Below are 21,801 nucleotides of genomic sequence, written 5' to 3'. Positions count from 1 at the left end.
AACCTCAAATGATGAAAAACGTGAAGGAAATATGGCATTTATATTTGTGTCATATATTAACTCGAGTGAATTTTAAGTTTTCTTCATGTAAATCATGATGTTTTTGATAAATCTGTTTTTAATCGATGCATCAACTTTTCCACCTCGGCCAAGTGTAAAAGTTGTGATATTCTGACTTTTTTTTTTTTTCTTTCAATTTTCTAGTGTTTCCACAGGTGAATGGAAACACACTTAGTGAGTAAATGTGGCAAACAGGAAATCCTGCAACACCGGCGGATTAACCGAGGTCGCTGCTGAGGTGGATGTTTCCAAGAGAGCTAATAAGATGATGCATTTAAAAGACCGTAATGAAATTGCAGCGGAAAAGACAAAGGAAAAGCAATTAAGGAAAGGATGTTTGCAAACAAACAGACAGTCAGGAGTGCATGCAACAGCGCTGACCCCGCCGCGTTTCTTCTCTATAAAAAGCTATGTTTTCTTACATGAAGCCGGCCAGCGGGGGAGAAGGAGGGGAGCTAAGTGAGTGTGATGATCTCATGGTGTGTGGAAGAAGAAGAACAAGTCAGAAGAGTCTAAGTTCAGCTCTGCTCTATCTCTGGACTGTTGCATAACACCAACAGCTCAGTCCACAGGCTTATCCTGTCCTCCCGCTCATGTTGTACGTCAGCTGCTGCCGCTGCCGCCTGGACGAGGAAGGACCAACACGCCGCCGCAGGCCAGAGCTAGTTAGTGCTGGGGGGTTAATGAACCGCCGGAAACGTTAACCCCTAAACCGACACTGTTGTTACTGAGAAGAGATGCAAATAGTAAACACGACAGATGAGGAGCGGGATATTTGTTGGCTGCTGTGGAATGTAATCATCACATTTTAATGATGAAAAACTCTTCAGAACCTTCTTTTCTGCTGAATTCAAACTGTAAATTAGCTGAAGTAGTTCATTAACTGATAAGTCGATCCACAGAAGATTTAATTGGCAACTATTTTTCAAGCAAAAATGCCAACGATTTCATGGTTCCAGCTTCTCAGATGTGAAGATTTTCTGCTTTTGCTCATCTCACATTATATTAAACTGAATAAATTCATATATTTCTGTGTGTAAGCAAGCAAATATAATATTTTGGGGTTTTGGAGAAAAGAAAATTTACTTGAAGACGCCACCCTGAGCTTCTAGGAAACTGTGATGAATAGTTCTTCACTATTTTCTCACTTTACAGACCATAATTACCATTAATCAGGAAAATAATTAGCAGATGAATAAATGAAGGAAATAATAGTTACTTTCAGCTCTAAAAATAGTGAATCCTGATCAATTTAAATATATTTTTCCCACTACAGCAGGATCAAGCCCCCATGAAGCAACACTAAAAGAGCAGAGGAGTTTGGCAGGAACGATTACAAACTTCAGCAAAATGAAGGAGACATGAAATGATGTAATGACACGAGAGATAGAGAAAATGAGGAGGAAGATGAAGACAGAAACGGACAGCGCCGAAACAAAAGCCTGCAGCGAGGAATAAAAACACAAACTGATCGGCACAAAGACGAGCTCTCGCAGCTCTGCACAATACCTGTTAGGAGGGAGAAGTGCACCAAAGAAAAGTCGAGACTTTCTCAGAGAGCAGCTGCCGGCTGGTTCTTCCCTCCCGGAGTCAGACGCGCTTACGGGGGAACACCTGACATTCCCGACCCAGACAGACACTTTCTTCCCAACCAATAACCGCTGACATTCCTCTCTCGGTCTCACCCCCCCCCCAACCCACCCAAAGAAAAAAAGAAAAAAGGAGAAAACTGAAATGCCACAGCAGAGCGGAAAGCTGAGCGTCTGGCCGCCGTCTGTCTGTCTGTCCTCACACACTAACACACTGCTGTGTTTCTGTGCTTTCACTTCTCACTTCTGCCTGGTTTCTCCTCTGTCAGTGTAGCAACCACGCTTCTTTCTCCTCCCTGCCTGCCTGCCTGCCTTTGTGTTCCTTCTCCCCCCCCTACTCTCCTCTCTTCTCCTCCCTCCTCGTCTTCCTTTTAAAAAAAAAAAAAAAAAATCCCTACTCTAAATCAGGGAAAGCCCTCCCTGCCTGCCTGCCTGCTCGCCTGCCTGAGCGCTGACTTCCCCGAGCCGAGAAGCTTTCTCTCTCTTTTTATGAAAAAGCAAAACAAAGCAGGATGGAGGCTCCAACAACAGCACAGGTCTCTAATTCCTCTGCAACTCACATACACACTGTCAACATCAGATTAGCAGCTAACCTACTTGTGGCGTACAACCTCCCACGCCCCCGCAGAGGCTATAAATACTCATCTATCCGTCCTGTGCATTGATCCTATCTGTAGGGCGCGCAGGCGAGCGGCGGGGGCAGCCGCGACTAACGAAGGCGCTAATAGGAGAAGCCACTGAGAGGTGTGTGTGACGTACGGGGTTAACCGGGACCTGAACGCAGCACCACCTCAACACCGCCTCCACATCTACACACAGGGAACAGAGACTGCTGGGTATGAATGCAAGTCATGATTATTTTGACTTTCATTATCGCTTAATCTGCAGATTATTTTCTCAATTAATTTTCAGTCAATAAAACAGAAGAGATAATATTTTGCATTTTTTCACGATAAATTACTTTAGCAATTAACCAATAATCGGATTAGCTGTGATTCATTTTCTCTCAATCGAATAATTGATTAATCGACTCATAATTTCAGCTCTAATGTACACTCAGTGGCCACTTTATTAGGTACACCTGTCCAGTCTAATGCAGTACAATACGACTGTTTCATTGTGTCTGACTGTTCAATCGAATTTACACATTTCTGACAAAAACTGAACATGATAAACTTTGTAAAAGTCAAATTCATGGCAGAGCTGTTGTATTGAATTGCAGTATTTTGTACAGGTATGAAACATAAAGTGACCACTGAGTGTAGATAAAATAAAACAGCCTAAATTCAAAAGATAATTCTTTTAAAATCATATCAAACATGTAAACATGTAAAAGTCACATTTGAGAGGTTGGAAACAGCATGAACCTAAATCATGAAATTGGTGTTCTTACGTTTCTGTTTGTTTACGAATGAAACAAAAGGAGATACATGTTCAGGCTGGCTAGCAATTGTTTCCAGTCTTTATGCTAAGCTAAGCTAATCGCCTCCCATCTGTAGATGTAACAGACCGGGACGCGAGTGGTTTTCATCTTTTAATTGATTTACGTCTTCAAAACTGCTGTCAATCAATGATTTGATCCGTTATCTGTCTGTTCATATCAGCACTACAGGTGAGGACACGTGTTCTTCTGTTGATGATAACACACACACACACACACTCTGACTGGACTGCAGCAACACCTGCACACACACTGCTGAGACTCAGTGTTAGTCATCCCCTGCACATGAAAAATAATAAAATTATAAACAAAGCCTGGATCTGATCTTACGAGGCACACCTGAACCACAGACTGAGTCACACATCGACGCCCTGCAGATTCCCGCACACACAACAGCCGCTTCCTTATTTTCATTTTAAAATGTGTTTTGGGGGGGTGGGGGGGCCGGCAGCCTTGCTTAGTGCTTTGAGTGAAATCATGCAGAATGGAGGTCTAAAAATACAACCAGAGGATTTTTTAAAAATCTCCCCTTTTTTCCCGCAGCTCTTCCTCAGCGAGCGCCGTTGGAGGAGGGAAGTCACAGCTCAGAATTCCCCGGAGTCCCCCCCCCCCTCCCCCTCCCAACATCTCTCCCCATGGCAACAGCGGCTAAAGGAAGAGATGGCCCGTGTTACGCAAGAGGATGAAGCTTTTCCAGCAGGCAGGCACCCCTTCCTCCTCCTCCTCCTGCCTCTTACACATATTTTCACAGCCTCCCTATTAACCCTCTTTACATTTGTCCCTATCGCTCTCTTAACCTGCCATCCTTCTCCCTCTCTTTCGCGCTCTCTTTCACCCCCTTCACTCTGGCGCTCTGCCACCCTCCCGTTCCCCATCCTTCGGCTGCTGCTTTGCCCCCTTTTCGTTTTCCTTTTCACCCTCTCCTCCAGTCTTTTTTTCGGAGGCATTTATCTTTGTCCGTGCCTGCAGAAACGCTGCTGCTGCTGCGGCGCGGCTGAGCAGCTTTTTCCATTTTAAAAAAAGAGAAGCTATTTCTACAGTCAACTGACCCGATCGCCGGCTCGATGCAGTCGTTTGATGGGAGTCTTGACGTGACCGCGTGACCCTGCTAAGGGGAGCGGGGCACGAGTTTCCCACCGTAAAGCCTTCATCAGATTATCAAGGTTCCTGCAGGTTCTCCACGTTACTTTCAAGACCTTTTTAAGACCACAGAGAGTTAAATTTAATCCGTTTCAATATCAGATGATGGAAAACGATGTGACTCAAATGTTTTCAGTACTTCCCAGCAGTATGTAGCAACAAATCCTAATGTACAATATATTAACCTGGCCCCAATTCAGAGGCAGAAAATGGATGGATGAACCAATTACAGATTATTAATCCGTTGAATGAATGAATTTGCTGGCTCATTATGAGCCGATGAGCTTGTTAGCTGCTGTAGCTAGCAACAGGTCTGATGGTTTTGACTGACCAGACAACAAAAACACTTGTTTAAGGTTATTTAAGGGTCCTGGTTTTAGTTAAATGTTTATAAACATCGTGTCTCTAGTCTTGAGAGTGTTTTTCGGAACATTAACACACATCAACTTGTCACTGCTGTCTGCCGACAACCTCCTGACCTCGCTCTAAATAAGAGTGTGTGTGTGTGTGTGTGTGTGTGTGTGTGTGTGTGCATATACAGTATTGGCCATCAACTGTGTGTGATATATTGACCTGACCCCGCTGACCTCGCTCAACCTTTCCGATGACTCACACATTGTTTGAGGGCTTTCAATCTTTCGCCATCGACCCGCTGGAGTCCACTGGGTCTGGGCAGCCGAGGGCGAATACCCTTCCCCTCCCTCCTCCTCTTCCTCACCCCTCCCTCCTCCTCCTCCTCATCCCTTCCCCTGACACTGACAGACACTTCAGGGCATACAACACTCACTTCCTCCCACTCCTCCTCCGCGTCCTCGCTCAGTCGATACCTTAAAACAGACGAAACAACATATTTCCTGCTGATGGCAACGAGCCTACACAAACAGCGAGGACACGATCAAAACAAAGAGCCGAGTTTATGAATGAACAGGCTTCGCGATATGAGGCGGGGCCCTTGGTTTGTTTTTTCTTAAGAGGCCCTACAGAGGGAACTTGTTTGCTGACATGCAAAGGGTCCTCTGATTCCTGTAAAACGCCCACAGTCTGGAGTTATACAGCTTTCAGCTCCATTATTCAGCATCCTGTTTTCTGCTGACGGACCGCTGAAGCCTGTGTGTCTCTGCAGACTGCGAGTGAACGTTTACATGAGTGTATGTGGAACAATAAGTGAGGCCACGTTGCAGAGCGGAGCAAGATCAGCATCTAAAACTGCAGCGAACCGCAAATTAGAAATGACTGTGTGGTCAAGTTCATAATCCTGATAGTTCATGATTTCATTTAAAAGTTTGCCAATTTAAGGCTGCATTTTATTTAGGTTCTTGTGCGACTGCTTGTTATAAGACGACATTTAACATTTGAGAAAGACGTGTATCTGGTTCCAGCTTCTCAGACGTGAGGGTTTGCTGCTGGAGTACGATCTAGACCTGCTCTATATGTAAAGTGTCATGAGATGACTTTTGTTGTGATTTGGCGCTATATAAATAAAATTGAATCGAATTATATTTGAGTTTTGGATTGTTGGTCGATACAATTATATATTTCATGTTTTGTTTGGTTAATGGTAAAAAAATACTACACCTGTAGCCTATTTACTTACACACTGGGATACAAGTTGTGTCCTGTAGCTATAATAATAAATTCAGGCCTGTAGTTGAAGAATGTAGTTTGCCCCAAAGTCTTTGTACAAATATTTTAGTTTTTGTCAAAGTAAGATCATTTTGATATCAGTACTAAAACATTTCAGCCCAGATTGAAGCTGTCTAATGACATTTTTTAAATAAAGGCAGAAAATGTAGTACAGATCTGAAGCCACAACGTCGTTAGCTTAGCTTAGCATAACAGCTAGCCTTGTCCAAAGTGAAAAGAAAAGACTTATTAACACTTATTTTGTTTTTTAGTGGAAGATGTTTCAGTAGCACCACCGTCACAAACTATTGTCTCAGCTGTTCTGTATCAACAAACACAGAATCTCCACCACAAAAGACTCGCTGCAATTTTCTCTAATTATTTCAAATGGCTTGTTGTGCTTCTAAATGCACAGCCGTCTTAAAATGTCCCCTCTGAGCTTCTTCACTCTCCACAGATCACTAAGTGTTTTGGAGGGAGGACAAAAAAAAAAAAAAGAGTCAAAGCTTGAAAGGACCAGAGAGGCGGCGGGATAATCTCTAATGGAGCAGAGAATCGTTGTGTGGAGATTTTTAAGAAAGCAAATGGACACGTTTTCTGACAGATGTGTTGTGGAGGGGCCTGATGGTTAGTCATTCTCCTGCCTGACGCACGTGACTCTGTGAAAAGCACAACCACACAGCTGCGCTCTGATTGGCTGCAGCGACGATGGCAGACGTCCCACGCAGCAGAGAAACAGCGGGTGTCAGTGTTGATAAATACAGCCCACGGCATGACCTTAAGGAAACCTCTGCCTTCGCACCCATCTGCCCACCTGCCCTGTCCTCCACCTCAACATCTGTGGGCACGGCAGCAGACGAGTCCGAGACGAGGTCTCCTGGAGGCTGGCTAGACTGACAACCTGACACTTAGATGTAATTAATGATCTTAAATTCAGCATAATGTGTGTAATCACTGAGGAAAATACATCAGGGTTAACCGTGAGCAGAATTAAGACGCCAACGTTGAATTAATTATGAACTATTATGTCGCTGCAGCAAACTGCTCCCGTTAATACTAATAGCAGAGTCCATGAACATATCTAAAAAGGGAAGTCAAGAGTCAGCAGCTCTCCAAACAGCCGTATGAATCAATGATGTGACCCGACCGGAGGGACGCTGACTGGAAAAAGGATGACGAGCAGAGACGGGGATTCACGGTGGAACCAGCAGGGAATGTCTGAATGTACCTCCGGTTTGTCACTTCAAGGATTTGAAGGGAAAAAAAACAGCGGCTTTCCCCACAAGATCTGACCTGATGTTACGGAGCAACCTCCCACCTCGTTCCTCGCCCTCTCATCTTCAATTGACAGTGTTGTTGCCTCGATTTCTTCTTTTTCGCTCAAACCTTCTCTGACAGCAGAGTGCGACTCTGGTTACTGCGAGTCTGCCGAGGCGCTCGACTTTACGGATGTGGAAGACATGTTGTTGAAGTGGCGGCTTTTTGTCACTCAGATATACGCGTCTTTTTTAACGTTAAAGTTTCTTCACAGCTTCATTAAGTGTGTTCCCGTCTACCTGCTTTGGAAACGTCGAAAATTCAGAGGGAAAAGTTGTTTTAGCTTGGAGGAAAAGTTAGCGTGGCAATAGAAACAGACGTGCATGTGACTTAAAACTCAAAGTAGTCGACTGATTGATTAATCGTTTCAACTCGAGGGGGAACGTTTGTTTTTATAGACCGAATCTCCACAACAACTTAAAAGTGGTTCTCCAAGTTTATGATCTTTTCTTTGCACGTGAGGCTCATTTAATGTCTTTAATGTGCCCGTTTCGCCTCATGCTGCTGCGGTCTTTATTTAAATCTGACGGCATTCAATTCACACTCGTGTCGTGTTGAAAGTGATACGGAAATGTTACTCGGTCCGAACTCGTAACGTTTTTTTTCTTTTTTAATGTAAAAGTGACTCTCTGACGTGACGAGGTGCGTGACTGAACCCCGTCTCCGTCTGTCTCTGTTCATCCCACCTTTGTCCGACGTTGCAGTCATAATAATAAACTTTCCCTGCTTCTTGCCGTTTGCTGCGTGTCTGTATCAGCTCAGTTCTCCCTGAGCCTTTCTCCCCCAGAATGCCTTTCTGCCCTCCTTCCTCTTTTTACCCCTCTCTGCCCTCCCTCCACATTCGTAGGAGGCTCCAGCAGTAGGACACAAGGAACAGCACCTGCAGACCGAGACTCATGCTGCTCTGTTTCCCTGGCAACCCCTACATTGGGCTTTGCGTGTGCAAACCATTAAGCAATGCCAGCTCTGCATACACACACATGCAGCTGCACGCACACACAGAGAAGCGCCCCCACACAACAACCCTTTTAAGGGTTTCCGGCTGGCAGACGTTAGCTTTTTTTTAAATTTGAGCCGTTTTTCCAAAAGCTTTTTTAATTATTTTTTTATGTCCAACTCCAGCAGCTTAACTCGCGTCACATTTTCCCCACAATCATAAAAAAGGACCCCCTGGGACTCAGCAGCCCCCGTCTAACAGAGGCAGGTTTTGTTGGGGCATTTCTCTGCAGATGACATACATCCTCAGAGTGTATAGGAGCTCTCCGCCTCCTCAATGTGTCACGTCTCCAAATAATGTGACATCCAGCCCCGGCATCGGCCCTGCGTCGCCGCCGCAGGGAGAATTTCTTCCACTATTCTGGGTCTGTGTGCTGACGTGAGCAGAGGCAAATCCTGCCGGCCCCCACCCTGTTTTTTCCCCCATACTCAGACTGCTCACCTTTCTGAGTTGCCAACATCAATGCTGCTCAACCGAGTTTCCAGGAAGTGGCTCCGCAGGCCACGAAAGCTCACCTGTGGAGGGAGAAACTGTGTGTGTGTGTGTGCACGAGGTCACTGTTCGTTAGCTCCAATTTAACTCGGCTTGCCTGAGCCCTTCACTAATGCTTCAGTTTGAAAAGTTTAAGCCCAATAATTTGACTGATTGGGCAGCAGACACAAGATGAAGCCCAGGACACACACACACACACACACACACACACACACACACACACACACACACACACACACACACACACACACACACACACACACACACACACACACACACACACACACACCTGCCTCAGCAGCAACAGGTAAAAAAAAAAAAAAAAGGCTTTTGTCAGGCTGTTTATGAATGATGCCTTGATCATTTGTAGAACATTATGTCTCACAAGAAAATGCATCTCTGCCTCCACAGAGTGACGCTCGCCGCACAGATGAGAAGGTGCACGACTTTAACAAACGCAGAAACACACACACACACACACACACATATGCGAGACCTTTCCTGCACAAGCGGGCGGGCGGTGTTAGCTGTGGTATTAGTCACCAACGTCTGATAAACAGGCAGGAGTTTGACAGACATTCAAACTGAGAGTCTGCACAGCAAATGGTTTTAGGGGAGGTGGGAGGAAGAAAAGCAAAAGTGCAACAGACGGAGAATTAAAGTTATTCATTTGTCTTCTGTGTTAGCAAACTGAGTAACTTTGGGTTTTAAGGCAAAACAAGCAGTTAGACGTGAATCTAGAGTTTTTATATTGATTGAAAATGGTTTAAAATTGTGATCATTCATTCAGTTACAGTCATACAGACTTGACCAGTTGACCTTTCCAGTGCAGTAATTAAAGAGCCCCATTAGGATTAACAGATTCTTCTATACGAGGGTCTTTGGTTCGACACTTTTAGACACGGAGAGGTTATCACGGAGGAGACAAACGTCAGCTCACGATAGAAGGAAGAAGACAGATATTATTCCTCCGAGGAAAGAAGAATAAATTGACAAAAACTTTATCTCCGAGCGCTGAGGTTAACGCGATGAAAACACGTCTAAAAACGGGGGAAAATTATTCATTTTAAAAAGGTCGGCAGTGCTGCTATGTCAAAAACAACTAATACATACAGGAGTCATAGTGAGGCTGCAGCTAACGATTATTTTCTCAATTAATCGATTAATCGATCGAGTCTACAAAACACCAAAGAAACTATAATTTAAATATTAAATTTATCAAAAAAGTTTTGCTTGAAAATGTACTGGCCGTTACTGAAGAATTTATATAATATAATATAGCTGCCGATTAATTTTCCATCGTTCAAATTGATTATATACTATACTTCATTAGAAAACAAATACAAGATGTGTTGTCTCTTCATGTAGGCCATTTCCAGTATTTTTTAATCTACTTATACTTAAATCATATTTTTCTTATTTTAGTGAGTTTACAGAGAGCACATTGAAGTTTTGTGACACTACAAACTACGACTCAACTCTAAAACACGAATGCCAGAAAAATAAATTACATAAAAACAAGCTGCCGTCTGAAATTCTCGCAAATTAGCCCACTCACAAGTTGGTTTCCTCAAAGCCAGATGTTACCAGGTGTTGGGGAGGTTTCCGCTCTTCTCCACCACAGTGTAGTCACCCCCGAGGGCTGACTTGTCATGAAGTGACCGCCCTCCACTTAGCAGAAGGCCCAAGGTGAAGGACAACACTTCACTTCACAATTACAGTTCACGCAAAATGGAAAACGGGGCACAAGTCATCACATTTTCCACCATCAAACATTTATTTTGCACACTGAGTCGACGTCTCTGCTGTTAAAACCAGCACACAGTGAAAAAAGGACTAAAGTATATTTTATTCCTCCATTAAAAACAAGGAATAGACATTAACCCACATTTCAAGATGGCAAAGTGAGCAGTCGCCCTCTTTTTTTTTTCCCCCCCACCATATTCAATTTCATTCACACAAAGTATGGTCATAAAAATGGCTCCCTGGCTGTCCTGCTCTGCCTCTCTGTCAAAGTGAAAGCTTCTCTGAGGTTACCACCAAGTTAAACAGACATCCCTGAACCAGTTTCAGCCCGTCTTGTTGTAGTTACTGTTGCTAAAACCGCGGTTTATTCCCGCCTCTGGGAGAGAAGTTCCCTTTGTGTGAATCTCGCTGCTTTCACACACACTGTAATTTGAAGGGACTGTACGGAAACACTGGTTTGGCTGCCTGAGCATGACACAACATGTAAAAATCCATTCGCTCGGGCCAAGATGTTAACTCTTTGTCTGCACCTGGGGCTTTTACATAAGAGCAAATGTTTTTCTAACGGCACAGAAGTTCAAACAGCACTTTTAAAGTCAAACTGAAATTTTAATTTCTGCGTACGGAAATCGAAACAGTGAAGATTCTGCGTGTGTAAGTTTTCCACATATTTATGTAAACAGCGTTGAGGTTTAAACCCCCTGTGTGCGTGTTTTCCATGGCAACAGCTGACTGACATTTGAGGGCCGGGGTTGCTAGGAGACGTGGAAGCTAGTTAGCCAGTGGTGGCAGACGCTACTACTGTAGCAATACCACAGCGTAGAAATACTCTGCTCCAAGTAAAAGTACAGAAGTATTGGCATCAAAATATACTTAAAAGTACTCTATATACATTTTATAATATATATATATGTAAACATCACTTTAATGTTGCAGCTGGTAAAAGTGAAGCTAATCTTTATATATATATATATACAGTATATATATATTACTTTATATACTGCTGGGTAGCTTCTGAATTTCCCCAAGGTATCAATAAAGTCTTACTCATATAATAATATTTATTTGTTGATTATATTTTGTATTATTAATCTCAATTTGCAAAGTTACTCAAGTTATCAAATAAACGTAGTGGAGTTGATGTATAAAGTATCAGAAAATGGAAATACTCAAGTACCTCAAAATTGTACAGCACTTGAGTAAATGTACTTTTCCACTACTGTAGTTAGCCTAGCCTGCTAACATTAACTAACTGTGTGTCTGCTGGAATCAAAGTGAAATTACAAACAAACTGTTTGTAAACTGCCAGAAAAAGAAAGAGCACCAATCAAAACTAATTTAATAGTCAGAGCAAAAACGTTGAAACTTTAGGGGATGTTGTGTCTGCAGAACAGGCTTCATAATATACTTTCTGTGTGGTATGAAGGAGACCCTGACCGGCCCGACAGTGAGATTAAAGGGGGCTAGGAAGGAACTTCATAGCAGGTTAAAAAGGACAAAGCACAAGGCCAGGACGAGGAGCTGACAGGAGAGGCATCACAAACCTCTCTGACCTTCATTCTGAGACACTTCTGAGGGTTAAATGAAGCTCAGTGCTCGACTCACTCTGCAGCTTTAAAGCAACAAACAAACAAACAGTGTGTCTCTGGGTTAGCGTGTAACCCTGATCAGTGCGGGTTGCTGCCGTAGTTTATTCTGACCCTGGATATTTAACTGAGGTCAGGAGCTCGGTGGATCGCTAACAGGAAACTGTTGCCGTCAGTTTGTTTCAAATTACTGAGGCGGTGAAAAACAACATGTGCTGACAGACGGGAATCAGATTTTGGCTCGTGAAGACAGTTCTGCACCTGCTTTAAGCATCATAAACCCACCATCCCTCGCAAATTACACTTCTAAACATTAATCAGCCATCAGGGTTAATGTGATTAAAAACTAAAACTTTATTTCTGAGCGTAAACATCCTCGTCAGCACGGTGAAGGATGTCGGAGGGACGAGAAGCTCCGTCTCCGTCTGCCTCCATCGGCTTTATGGGGTAAACATTTTCCACCTTGTTAAATGTGCCCCCTTTCACTGCCGTCGTTTGCCATTTATCAAGCAGCGTGTTCTCCGCTAAACCAGGAGGCCGGACCTGTTGGGCTCTGGTGCGAGGAGCCCTTTTATGAAGACAAGAGGAATGCACAGTCGCTTCTATAAAACACTGGTGTTGCTAACAATTCTGGGCATTTCGAGACAGAAAAAAACGCCACACAGACGGACGACAAACATCACGTAACCGCTGACGACGCAGTCTGGATGAAGCCACGAACAGACACTGAATGTATGGAGAGAGAGAGAGTGAACGCAGCTCGGTGCACATTCTCAGAGAGGTTAATAAACTGAACTCGTTTCTAAAATCAGTGCGTTTTTAACTTCGGGTCACATTTTTCCGTTGCAACTAACTCGGCCGCACAATCCTGCAGGAAGCTGCACAACTGTGACTTCGCTTCACTGCGCCAGTTAAACACGTTGTGTAAAAGCAACACTTTAGTTGTAATTTATCAACACAGTTCCAGGTATAATTATTTAATGCATTCACTTCTTGATCTTGAAGTCTCGAGTGTTAGCAGCGACGAAGAAGCTGCACAAACAGAAACCAAAATGTCTTTATTTAATATGAAAAACATACAAACTGAAGTAACTTTATAAAGAAAGCACTCAGAGAGTACGTCATCCAAAGATTAAGGATTCAATACTTTATTGCCTTTTCAACAAAGGGACTTGGCTTCTCACACATACAGCGACCGCCTCAGGACATAAAAGTAAATAAGTAATAATAGCGAGCAACATCATGTCGCATTGGATGGTCTTTCTGTTGGAACAATAATAATAATTCAAGCGCAATTTTTGTATTTCATTTGTATTTAATTATCTTAGCAACTTTACGTCTCTCCACTTTATTTGTGCCTTTTCTCTCGTGGAACTCTAGTAGGTTCAGTTTGAATAAACTCACTTTTTGTTTGGTTTTACAGTTTGTTTTGTACACATGAAGAAACCCTAATATTTCAGTACTTCACAGTTTGCCTGGCAGCAGCGAGCATTGTGTGTGTTTCTGCCGATGTCCACGGAGAGCGAGTGTGTCTGTCTGAAGGGGGAAACCACTGCGAGTCCCACCAGAGCTGCTTAGAGACCAGCTGTTTGACAAAAGTAAACAGAGGCTCAGAGGAGGGGGACAGGAGTTCCTAACTTCCTGCATTGTTGCCCACAAACTGCGTCACAGGATCATTCCTGGCGATACAGACGTGAACTACATACTGACGGGCCTCTGGCAGCGTGTTTGCTGATAAAATGCAGGTAAAAGTTTATAAAAAAAGGACCAGCTCACCTTTATTTTGCAAAGATCAAGTTTTATGAATGAATCTGCCGACTGTCCCTCGAGGGTAAATGATTCACGGAGCGTCTGTGAGCGGGATTTTCTTTCCTTACGTCTCAGTAGAGCAAAAAAAAATTTAAAAAAAAAATGGATTCAGATGGAAATACAGCCAGGAACTCCTGAAGAAGCTCAAAGATGAATCCAAAACAAAACAGACTCAAAGTTTTGTACTGATCTGCTCTGTTGTTCTGCAGTTACGCACCAGTTCCAGGTGTTTCTAAGGTGATAAATAATGAAATAATTATGATTCATCAACTTCCAGCAGGATCGTATTGAATCAGTTCAGCTTTCAACACGTTTCTGTATTCCAGGAATGTTGTAATGAAAAGTTTGTTTCACAGTTATGAAGAGTTGGTGGTGATGTAAAGATTTATTGCTCTGAACGTGAGTCTGATTATTATTCATAGGTGCAAATATATTTTGCAAACATTTGCGATTCATGGTATATAATCGATATCAGAATATGTCATGATATTGATCGCAGGCACGTCGCACAGCCTCGGTGTATCAATCATGAATAATTACTTTCTGCAATAAATTAATTTATGTTATTATGGTTTAAAATGTTTAAATGATCAGTAGATTAATTGATAAACTAACCCGTGACTTTAATGATTGATTGGCAAAAATGATCAAGTTCAAGCTTTTTAAATGTGCAGATTTGCAGCTTTTCTGTGACAGAAAACTGAATATGTTTGGGTTTTAGACTGAAAACAAGACACCTGAATACACCATCTTATACATTTTTCTCTACTTTCTGATATATTGATTGATCAGTAAATCAGATAATTGTTAGTTGCAGCTCAGATGGAGAATATTACTTTACTTAATACTGATTATACTACCGATACAGTGTGCCACATGTGTTAGTTCATTAAACTAATATATAACAGGTCTCCATGATGTTGATTTACTACAAAGGCAGGTGCGTGTTGTGTCGGTGCCATATTAGTTAGTCAGTTTCTTATTTGCCTATAAAGCAACATAAAAGAAGAGACAGAGGTCAAGAAGCCTTACACCTACGCGATGGACCTGAAATGAACTTAAGGTCAAAAACAAAACTAATCTATAAAACTCCCTATGAAGCGGTTTTGTTCCCTTTACATGATGCAGTCCATTACAACACAATCACTAACTTGGCCCTGAAATCTAACTTTAAAAAAGTAATAAAAACTTTTATAAAACATTTATATTACTTTTCTTTACTGCCGACAGACACTGATCATTACAAGCTTCTTAAAGTGAAGATTTATTACAGGGCTGTTTTATTGGAGTGTATTAGATTAATTATTGACAACGGCCGTTTAGTTTCTGGATTAAATAAAGTGGGTTTTTTTGTAAATTATGGTTTAAATAAATGCTAAGTCATAAAATATTTTGTCTGAAAACAAGCGACGATAATATCTTATCATGGCTCGCGTAAAGTTTTGTCTACAGCTCAGACTGCAGGCTCGTACTCGCAGCCTCCAACACGTCGCACACAAACCAGCAAGAAGGCCTCAAATTCACCTGAGAGACGTCAGCAGCGCAGCCAGGTCGAGGCGGTGTCAATGAAACAATTCATTCTGTGTGTCCTCCGACCGGACAAAGCGTGTCAAGTCAGATTTCAGATGACCGGGAGGGAAAATGCTCGTGTGGTTTCTTTTATACCAGAGTCAGACGGCTGCCAAGCCTCTGAGGCGGAGAGGACCCGAGAAGAGCGGAGGCTTCCCGTCATCCAGCCAAGACTCTGAAGTAAATACCAGCTTTGCATCTGTGCTGAGATTAATTACTGCTTTGTTATTAAGCAAAGAAAATACTGTGTTAAAGGCTCATTTAGCTTCAAGCTGGGAGTTTATCAAGGCTAGTGTTGGGCATTAAGCATCGTTATGTGATGGCTGCAGGGCAGCATGAGGAGGGTTCTTTCTCCACAGCACAGTTTGAGCATGTGACAGCACGCTTTGCAATTATCGTTTCCTGTCTGATGAAGGAAAAGCCTTGAGTGCGGGTCTGGGAGGGGAGAGGCGATGCGCGACTGGGTCAAAAGGCAAAACAAGGAGCCAAACAAATGTCTCAACAAGTTATCAGATGACGAGGAAGTGAAACAGGGTACTCCCCCCGACATACTGAGAAATTACACCAGAACTGGAGGCAAGTTACATCGAGTTCAAGCTGACGCCTTTAAGACGCTGTACTGTATTTAGGGAAGAAACGAGAGACTACTTCTGCTTCTGCTGCCTTTAAATTTAATTCTTTACCCAATTCAAATCACTGTCAGGTTTTACATTTTTTTTAAATCACAGTTTAGGGGCCAAAGGGGTGCTGCAAAGGGACACAAATCAAGCACAGAGACGCAAAACAACTGCAAAGAGACGTAAAATTACTACAAGTAGACGCAAAACAACTACAAAGAGATGTACTATTACTACAAAGAGACAAAACAACTACAAGGAGACGCAAAACGACTACAAGGAGATAAAAAAAACAACCACAAAAAGACACAAAATGTCCAGAAAGACACTGAAATCAACCACAAAAGGGACGACAACAAATGACAAAGTCAGTTTGTGTCTCTGTCAGTCTGGTGGTCTTGCTCCTCTGTAGGAGGAGTTGGGGGCCTTTTACATGTCTGTGTCCAGGGGCCCATTGTCTCATAATTTGTCAAAGGCTACAGACTGTTTGGAGTTACAAATAAAAGGCTATTTGTTTCCATTATTTCATATTAGAATATTTAAAGTTGTTAATTGATTACATTGAACACACTATGCAACAATTGATGATGTACATTTTATTATTGCAGAGAACCTGAGCTTAACACATTTTTAACCCCCCTGAATTAAGGATCTTCCATCCAAATCAAATTACTGTCAATTATATTCTTTCCTGAAGTAAAAAAAACTCCCGAATCACTGCAGCAGCTGCAGCTCTATCGTCTGCACCACGAGGAACAACAGAACAGTCACCATTAAAAATAGAATCAAGTATCATTTGGCCGCCGTTTCTATCGTCCTCTGTTGGGCGACGTAATGTACTGTTCTAAAACTTAATTATTTATGTTGTTTAGCCAAGTAAGCCCAATGAAAAATAGAAGTGTTTATATGATAAATAAACAGGGGGACTCTGGCTCGCTGCTCACAGCCATGAGGAAGTCTGCTGTGTGGATCGACTGCTGGGGAATGGCAGTGATGCACAGTTTCACACCCAGCATGTAACGCTGCAAATTCGTAGATCTGTGAACTGCAAACGTCTGTTGACACGTAAATCTGTCAATTCTCAACATAACACGAAATCCTTCAAGCCAATTGGTGTTCTATGTTAGCATGGGAAGACGCTGTAGCTGCAACGTGCTGCGTCTGCTCTGTTATCTCCAACGTGGACTTTTAATGCAAAAGTGCTGATTTTCTCTCTCATGGCGACACATTCACACACACACACACACACACACACACACACACACACACACACACACACACACACCAAATACTGTTTGAATAAACACGTCTTCATTTAACACACTGGTCTCATCACATATGAGACAATATGGACAAATTACGCAGCCAAACAAACACAGAACGAACAATTTACATTAAAACACCTCAAGAGAAACGCAGAAAGATGCAGAGATACGACAGAGTGGACGTTGTAATATGATAAAATGTGTCGTATTATGATTTCACTATTTTGTGATTTATTTAAGCGTGGCTGAAGTCAACATGCTACCGGCTTCACTGTGGAGGTGTTCGCTCCAGCTGTGCCAGATTTGACGACACCAACAGCCTCAAAGCCACCTAACTGTCATGACATGTGTTGTTTTGGGTTGGAGAGGGTTTTTTTTGTTCGTCCAACATATGTAGGCGTGAAATATTATACAGCTTTGTCGCAGCTATGCCTGCATGTCGCCTCTCTGATATGAAGCGTTCAGGAGCCTCCAGTCGTCCGTTTTACTCGTAGCCTTTAAGCAAAACCAAAACCACCTTATGTATATATTAAAAATCCCCCTCCATACAACACTCTGCTTTGAATAATATGAATTTTCCACAGATAAAGTTCAGTCACATCCACTCCTGCAAATAATGTTCAGAAGTTTAACTGCTTCGCTGAAAAGTGTTGCACGTTGGACCACAATCGGCCTCCAAACTGGTCGTAATGTCACGAAATCATCTCGTATTAAATCACGTGTAAAACTCAGATTTAAGTTGAGCAAAACTTTCTACCTTCGGCAGACAAATGTGAGATCAGACTTCTAGTTTTAAACTCTGCACAGTGAAGTGTGCACAGTGTAGTAATATGTAGGCAGTGTAAGAAAATGGGGGGATTTCTCCATCTTAAGCAAAAGAAAGCGGTTGAGTAGAAGGAAAGCCAGAGGTCATGTGATCACCGCTGTCCTGATGTCAGTTTAATGGATTTTGTTGGGGGGGGGGGGTCTTTTATCTAGAAGAAGTAGGAAATCCATAAAAGACAAAATAAGTTTATATGATGAATTCAAAATCACCAATTGTGGTTTTCACTGGATGATGTGACGTCTTACAAACCAAACTGGCAAGTGGTTTCATCAAAAGTCAATAAAGTGCCATGAACATCACAAAGGACGTCATTTAAAGGTAATATCACCTGAGACAAAACACCACCTGCTCCAACCAGAACTCCATCTAGTCTCTTTCTCAAGTCAGGACACGCAGGAAGGAAACAATCTATTTTAAGCCAACAATATGTCGAGACCTGAGTTCCTCTTTGGCCTTCCATCCAAAATCAACAACCAGCTCAAGCAGCGCGCCAACTCACCTTTTAAATTTTTCGGGTTGTTCTGCTTGGTGCGCGGCATCTTTTCCGCCTCAGTTCACAGGTGCATCTTGGGGAAAGCGGCTTCTAGCGTTGGACCTTGAGAAGCGTCGACTCCTGAGCCACGGTCGTCTGGGTGCATCTAAAGAGAAAACACACTCGGTCAGAATCAGCTAAACATGAACTCACGCGGGTCAATAAGGCGCCACGCTGGCCCTCTGCAGCGCGTGGAGACCTCTGCTCTCACTTGACGGCTGTCTGGGAGTCCAGGACTGAGTCGCTGATTGAGTTTTATTCCTCAAACAGGTGCCCCGGCTGCTGGACTCTTTCATTTCAGGCCTCTCCTCTCTGAGCTGCTGTGTAATAATGTGCAGTGCGGCTCGGGCTGCTGTCAGTGGGAGGAGGTGCGAATATGTTCTCCCCATATCAATATAACCTCTGCAGCAGCTGCTATCTGCCACTCTGATCTCAGACGAAAAAGACAAGAGAGGCGGAGGATCCGCTGCTGTTTATGGGAAACGTCTGATTGACATGTCGGCGGCTGATACAGGGAGCCCATACGCTCTTCGCTTTGACGAGTGTCAGTGAGGATGACGAACGATGCAAACAATGAGGTCCCTGTGTGCTGGTGATGAAGGAGAGGTTACTATCAGAGATCTGTTGAAGTTAGATCACTGCAGAAAGTCAAAACATCAAAAAGACTGAACCCACCTCCACAGAGGGATGGGGGGGGGTGTTTTCCTTCTGATCGCTTTCGATGCCCTTTAATAGATGAAAGATGCGACACTTAATGTAGGCTCCATGCAAATTCTGGTTTTGCTAAAAGCAACGTGAAATAAAAAGGTGGGTGTTGAAGTTAAATGTTACCAAGATGTCAAACCCTCAGAGCTGCCCGACATGCATAAACACCCGCATAAGAAGAGCTCACCTCTGCACAAACAAGAGAATCACAACATCATGGATAAATATCTCGTTTAATCATATTTTATTTCTTTAAGCTTTCTTGCCCTTGCATCATCTCATCATGTCCCCACAACCCCTCTCACCCCGTCAGAGCAATGCACGTTGCAGAGAGCAGCAGTGCTTCAGGAATCAGCCTTTGTTTCCCCTCTCACCAATATTACATAACACTTACTACAACTGGATGATGATGTTTTTTTTCTCCCTTCTCTCCATACAGTTGGGTACATGTGGCGCTAGAGCAATGACATCATCTCACGGTGGATTTCGGTATAGACTCGCGCCTGCACCAGGTCGCGTGAAAAAAAAAAAAAAAAACCCACACACACATACACACACACACACACACACATCCAGGTCGCACGGCAGGAACATGCAGAGCTGCTCACCTGGCTCCCCTCAAGAGATGCACGGTTGCGTTTCGGTGCAGGTTCGACGGCGCGGATGAGGCGGAGGAGGAGAGAGACGTGCACATTTCCTCTGGCGTGTCTGTCAGTCCGTCTGCCAGCCTGTCTGCGTGCGTGCGTGCGTGCGTTCGTGCGCGTGTGTGTCTGTGTGTGCGCACAGATATGTGAGGAAACACCCTGATACTGACACGAGGCAAAGAAAAACACAACATGCCGGTGATTCGCTGTAACGCTATGTCCTGACTAACCCACTTGCAGGTGACTAATGAGGGATGATTTCGTTCACACCTGAGGATCAACCACAGGCATCATGTTAGAGCGGCGGCGGCGGCGGCAGGCGGTGCACGCACAGTCACGTTCTGACGGTGTCTGAGAGTGTGTGACATAATTAATAAGACTGTTAAATATCAGAAAATATTCATATAAAATGATTTTTGTTTTCCCCCTTCTCGTGTGTCCACGTTGCAGAGCGCCTGGTTCACCGGGCGTGATGCACACAGCAGAAGGAGGGAAATTATTTGGATTTAACTGCATGCAATGAAGTCAGCAAACACAATGCGTGGGAATAGCGTATTTTGTGCCTGTTGCAACACGTGAACGCCCTGTAAGTGAGGGAGGAGCCAGGGAAAACCCCTCACTGTCTCTGCAACAGCGCTCGAATGGGACACTTCACCCCCCCCCCCCCCCCCCCCCCCCTTCCTCCTCCTCCTCCTTCGTATCCAACAAAACAGCGCCGCGGCCAAAAACCTTCAGCCTACACACACATGCACATTCAGCCACAACATCAGCAATGACATGTGAACACACGAACACAGTCGAGGTGACAGAAACAGCTTCTGGCTTACCTACAGTGCAAAAGAGCAACAAAGAGCGCTGCGCAGAGGAGCACCGGGGAGCTCAAGTTGCCTCCGGTTTGCTGCAGAAGTCCACGCAGGAAACACTGCGCCAAAAAAAAAAAAAAAACACACACGCACACACACGGCGCACCTGCTTCCACCTGGTCACACTGGAATAAGATGCTTCAAAGTTCACGGCAGGGTAACACCGGACGAGAGGCACACGGCGGACACCGATAAAAGCATGTCCGACCCTCTCAGGCTGCAGCTACCGACAGCGACCTATATCACAGTGACAGAAACCCGCTCCGGATCCGGTTCCAGCTTGAAAAACACGCAGAAAAACAAACCAAGCGCAGTCAAAGTGAATGTGTTAACACTCGCAGGTGCGGGGTTGTAACACACCTTTTAGTGTAAAGAGGAGGGGGGGGGTACAGCTCTGTGTTTTCTGCCTTCACCTTCTCTCTCACTTTCTATTGCAGGAAACAGACAGGCCCACTGACGTCAACGGGGGTCCCGTCTCCGCCTCTCAGTCATGGGGTGTCCTCTCCGGGCAGCGGGGGGCTCCAGACGGCCGCTCCGCCACCGCAGCGCCGCTGACACCGGAGCCAGAGTTTCACCCTCGCGTCGATCCGCACTCGTTAAGCGGCACCTCCTCCTCTTCCTCCTCTTAGGATTGTGTTAAGACTCGCGAGGAGCCGCAGGTCGTGTCGTTTGTCGTAACCCCCCCTAGCGGTCCCCCATCCACCCTCTCTTCTGCACATAGTTTAGGACTGACGGTTTTCCCGGAGGTTCCTTGTTGTCAGGTCACGTTGTGCCCCTCCGCCACTACCGACCGGGCTTTCCCATGCATAAACCCGCAGCAGGGACACAACAGTCGGTCTCTCTGCACCAGCACCGGTGCCCGTGGTGGTAAATATAAAAAAACAAACATGGATGAGCTGTGGCCTCCATTGAATCCAAACAACCAGTCAAATAACCACAGGTGGAAGAAGTACTCACATCCTTTACTTTAATAAAAGTAG

At 44.0% G+C, this 21,801-nt stretch overlaps 1 protein-coding gene across 1 annotated transcript in view; it reads right to left on the bottom strand.

Moving 5' to 3' along the window:
* The window catches only part of LOC139299268 (zinc finger protein 40-like), a 44,984-nt gene extending 26,368 nt beyond the window's left edge, over window positions 1-18,616 (bottom strand). The window contains exon 1 of the mRNA XM_070922175.1: window positions 18,577-18,616. Within this exon, the coding sequence (XP_070778276.1) occupies window positions 18,577-18,616 (40 nt within the window). The remainder of the gene's footprint in view (window positions 1-18,576) is intronic.
* Window positions 18,617-21,801: the final 3,185 nt, after the last annotated feature.

This window comes from Enoplosus armatus, chromosome 16 (genome assembly GCF_043641665.1).
Source record: "Enoplosus armatus isolate fEnoArm2 chromosome 16, fEnoArm2.hap1, whole genome shotgun sequence".
NCBI classification, from domain to species: Eukaryota; Metazoa; Chordata; class Actinopteri; order Centrarchiformes; family Enoplosidae; genus Enoplosus; species Enoplosus armatus.
This window is presented reverse-complemented; position numbering and strand designations above follow the sequence as displayed.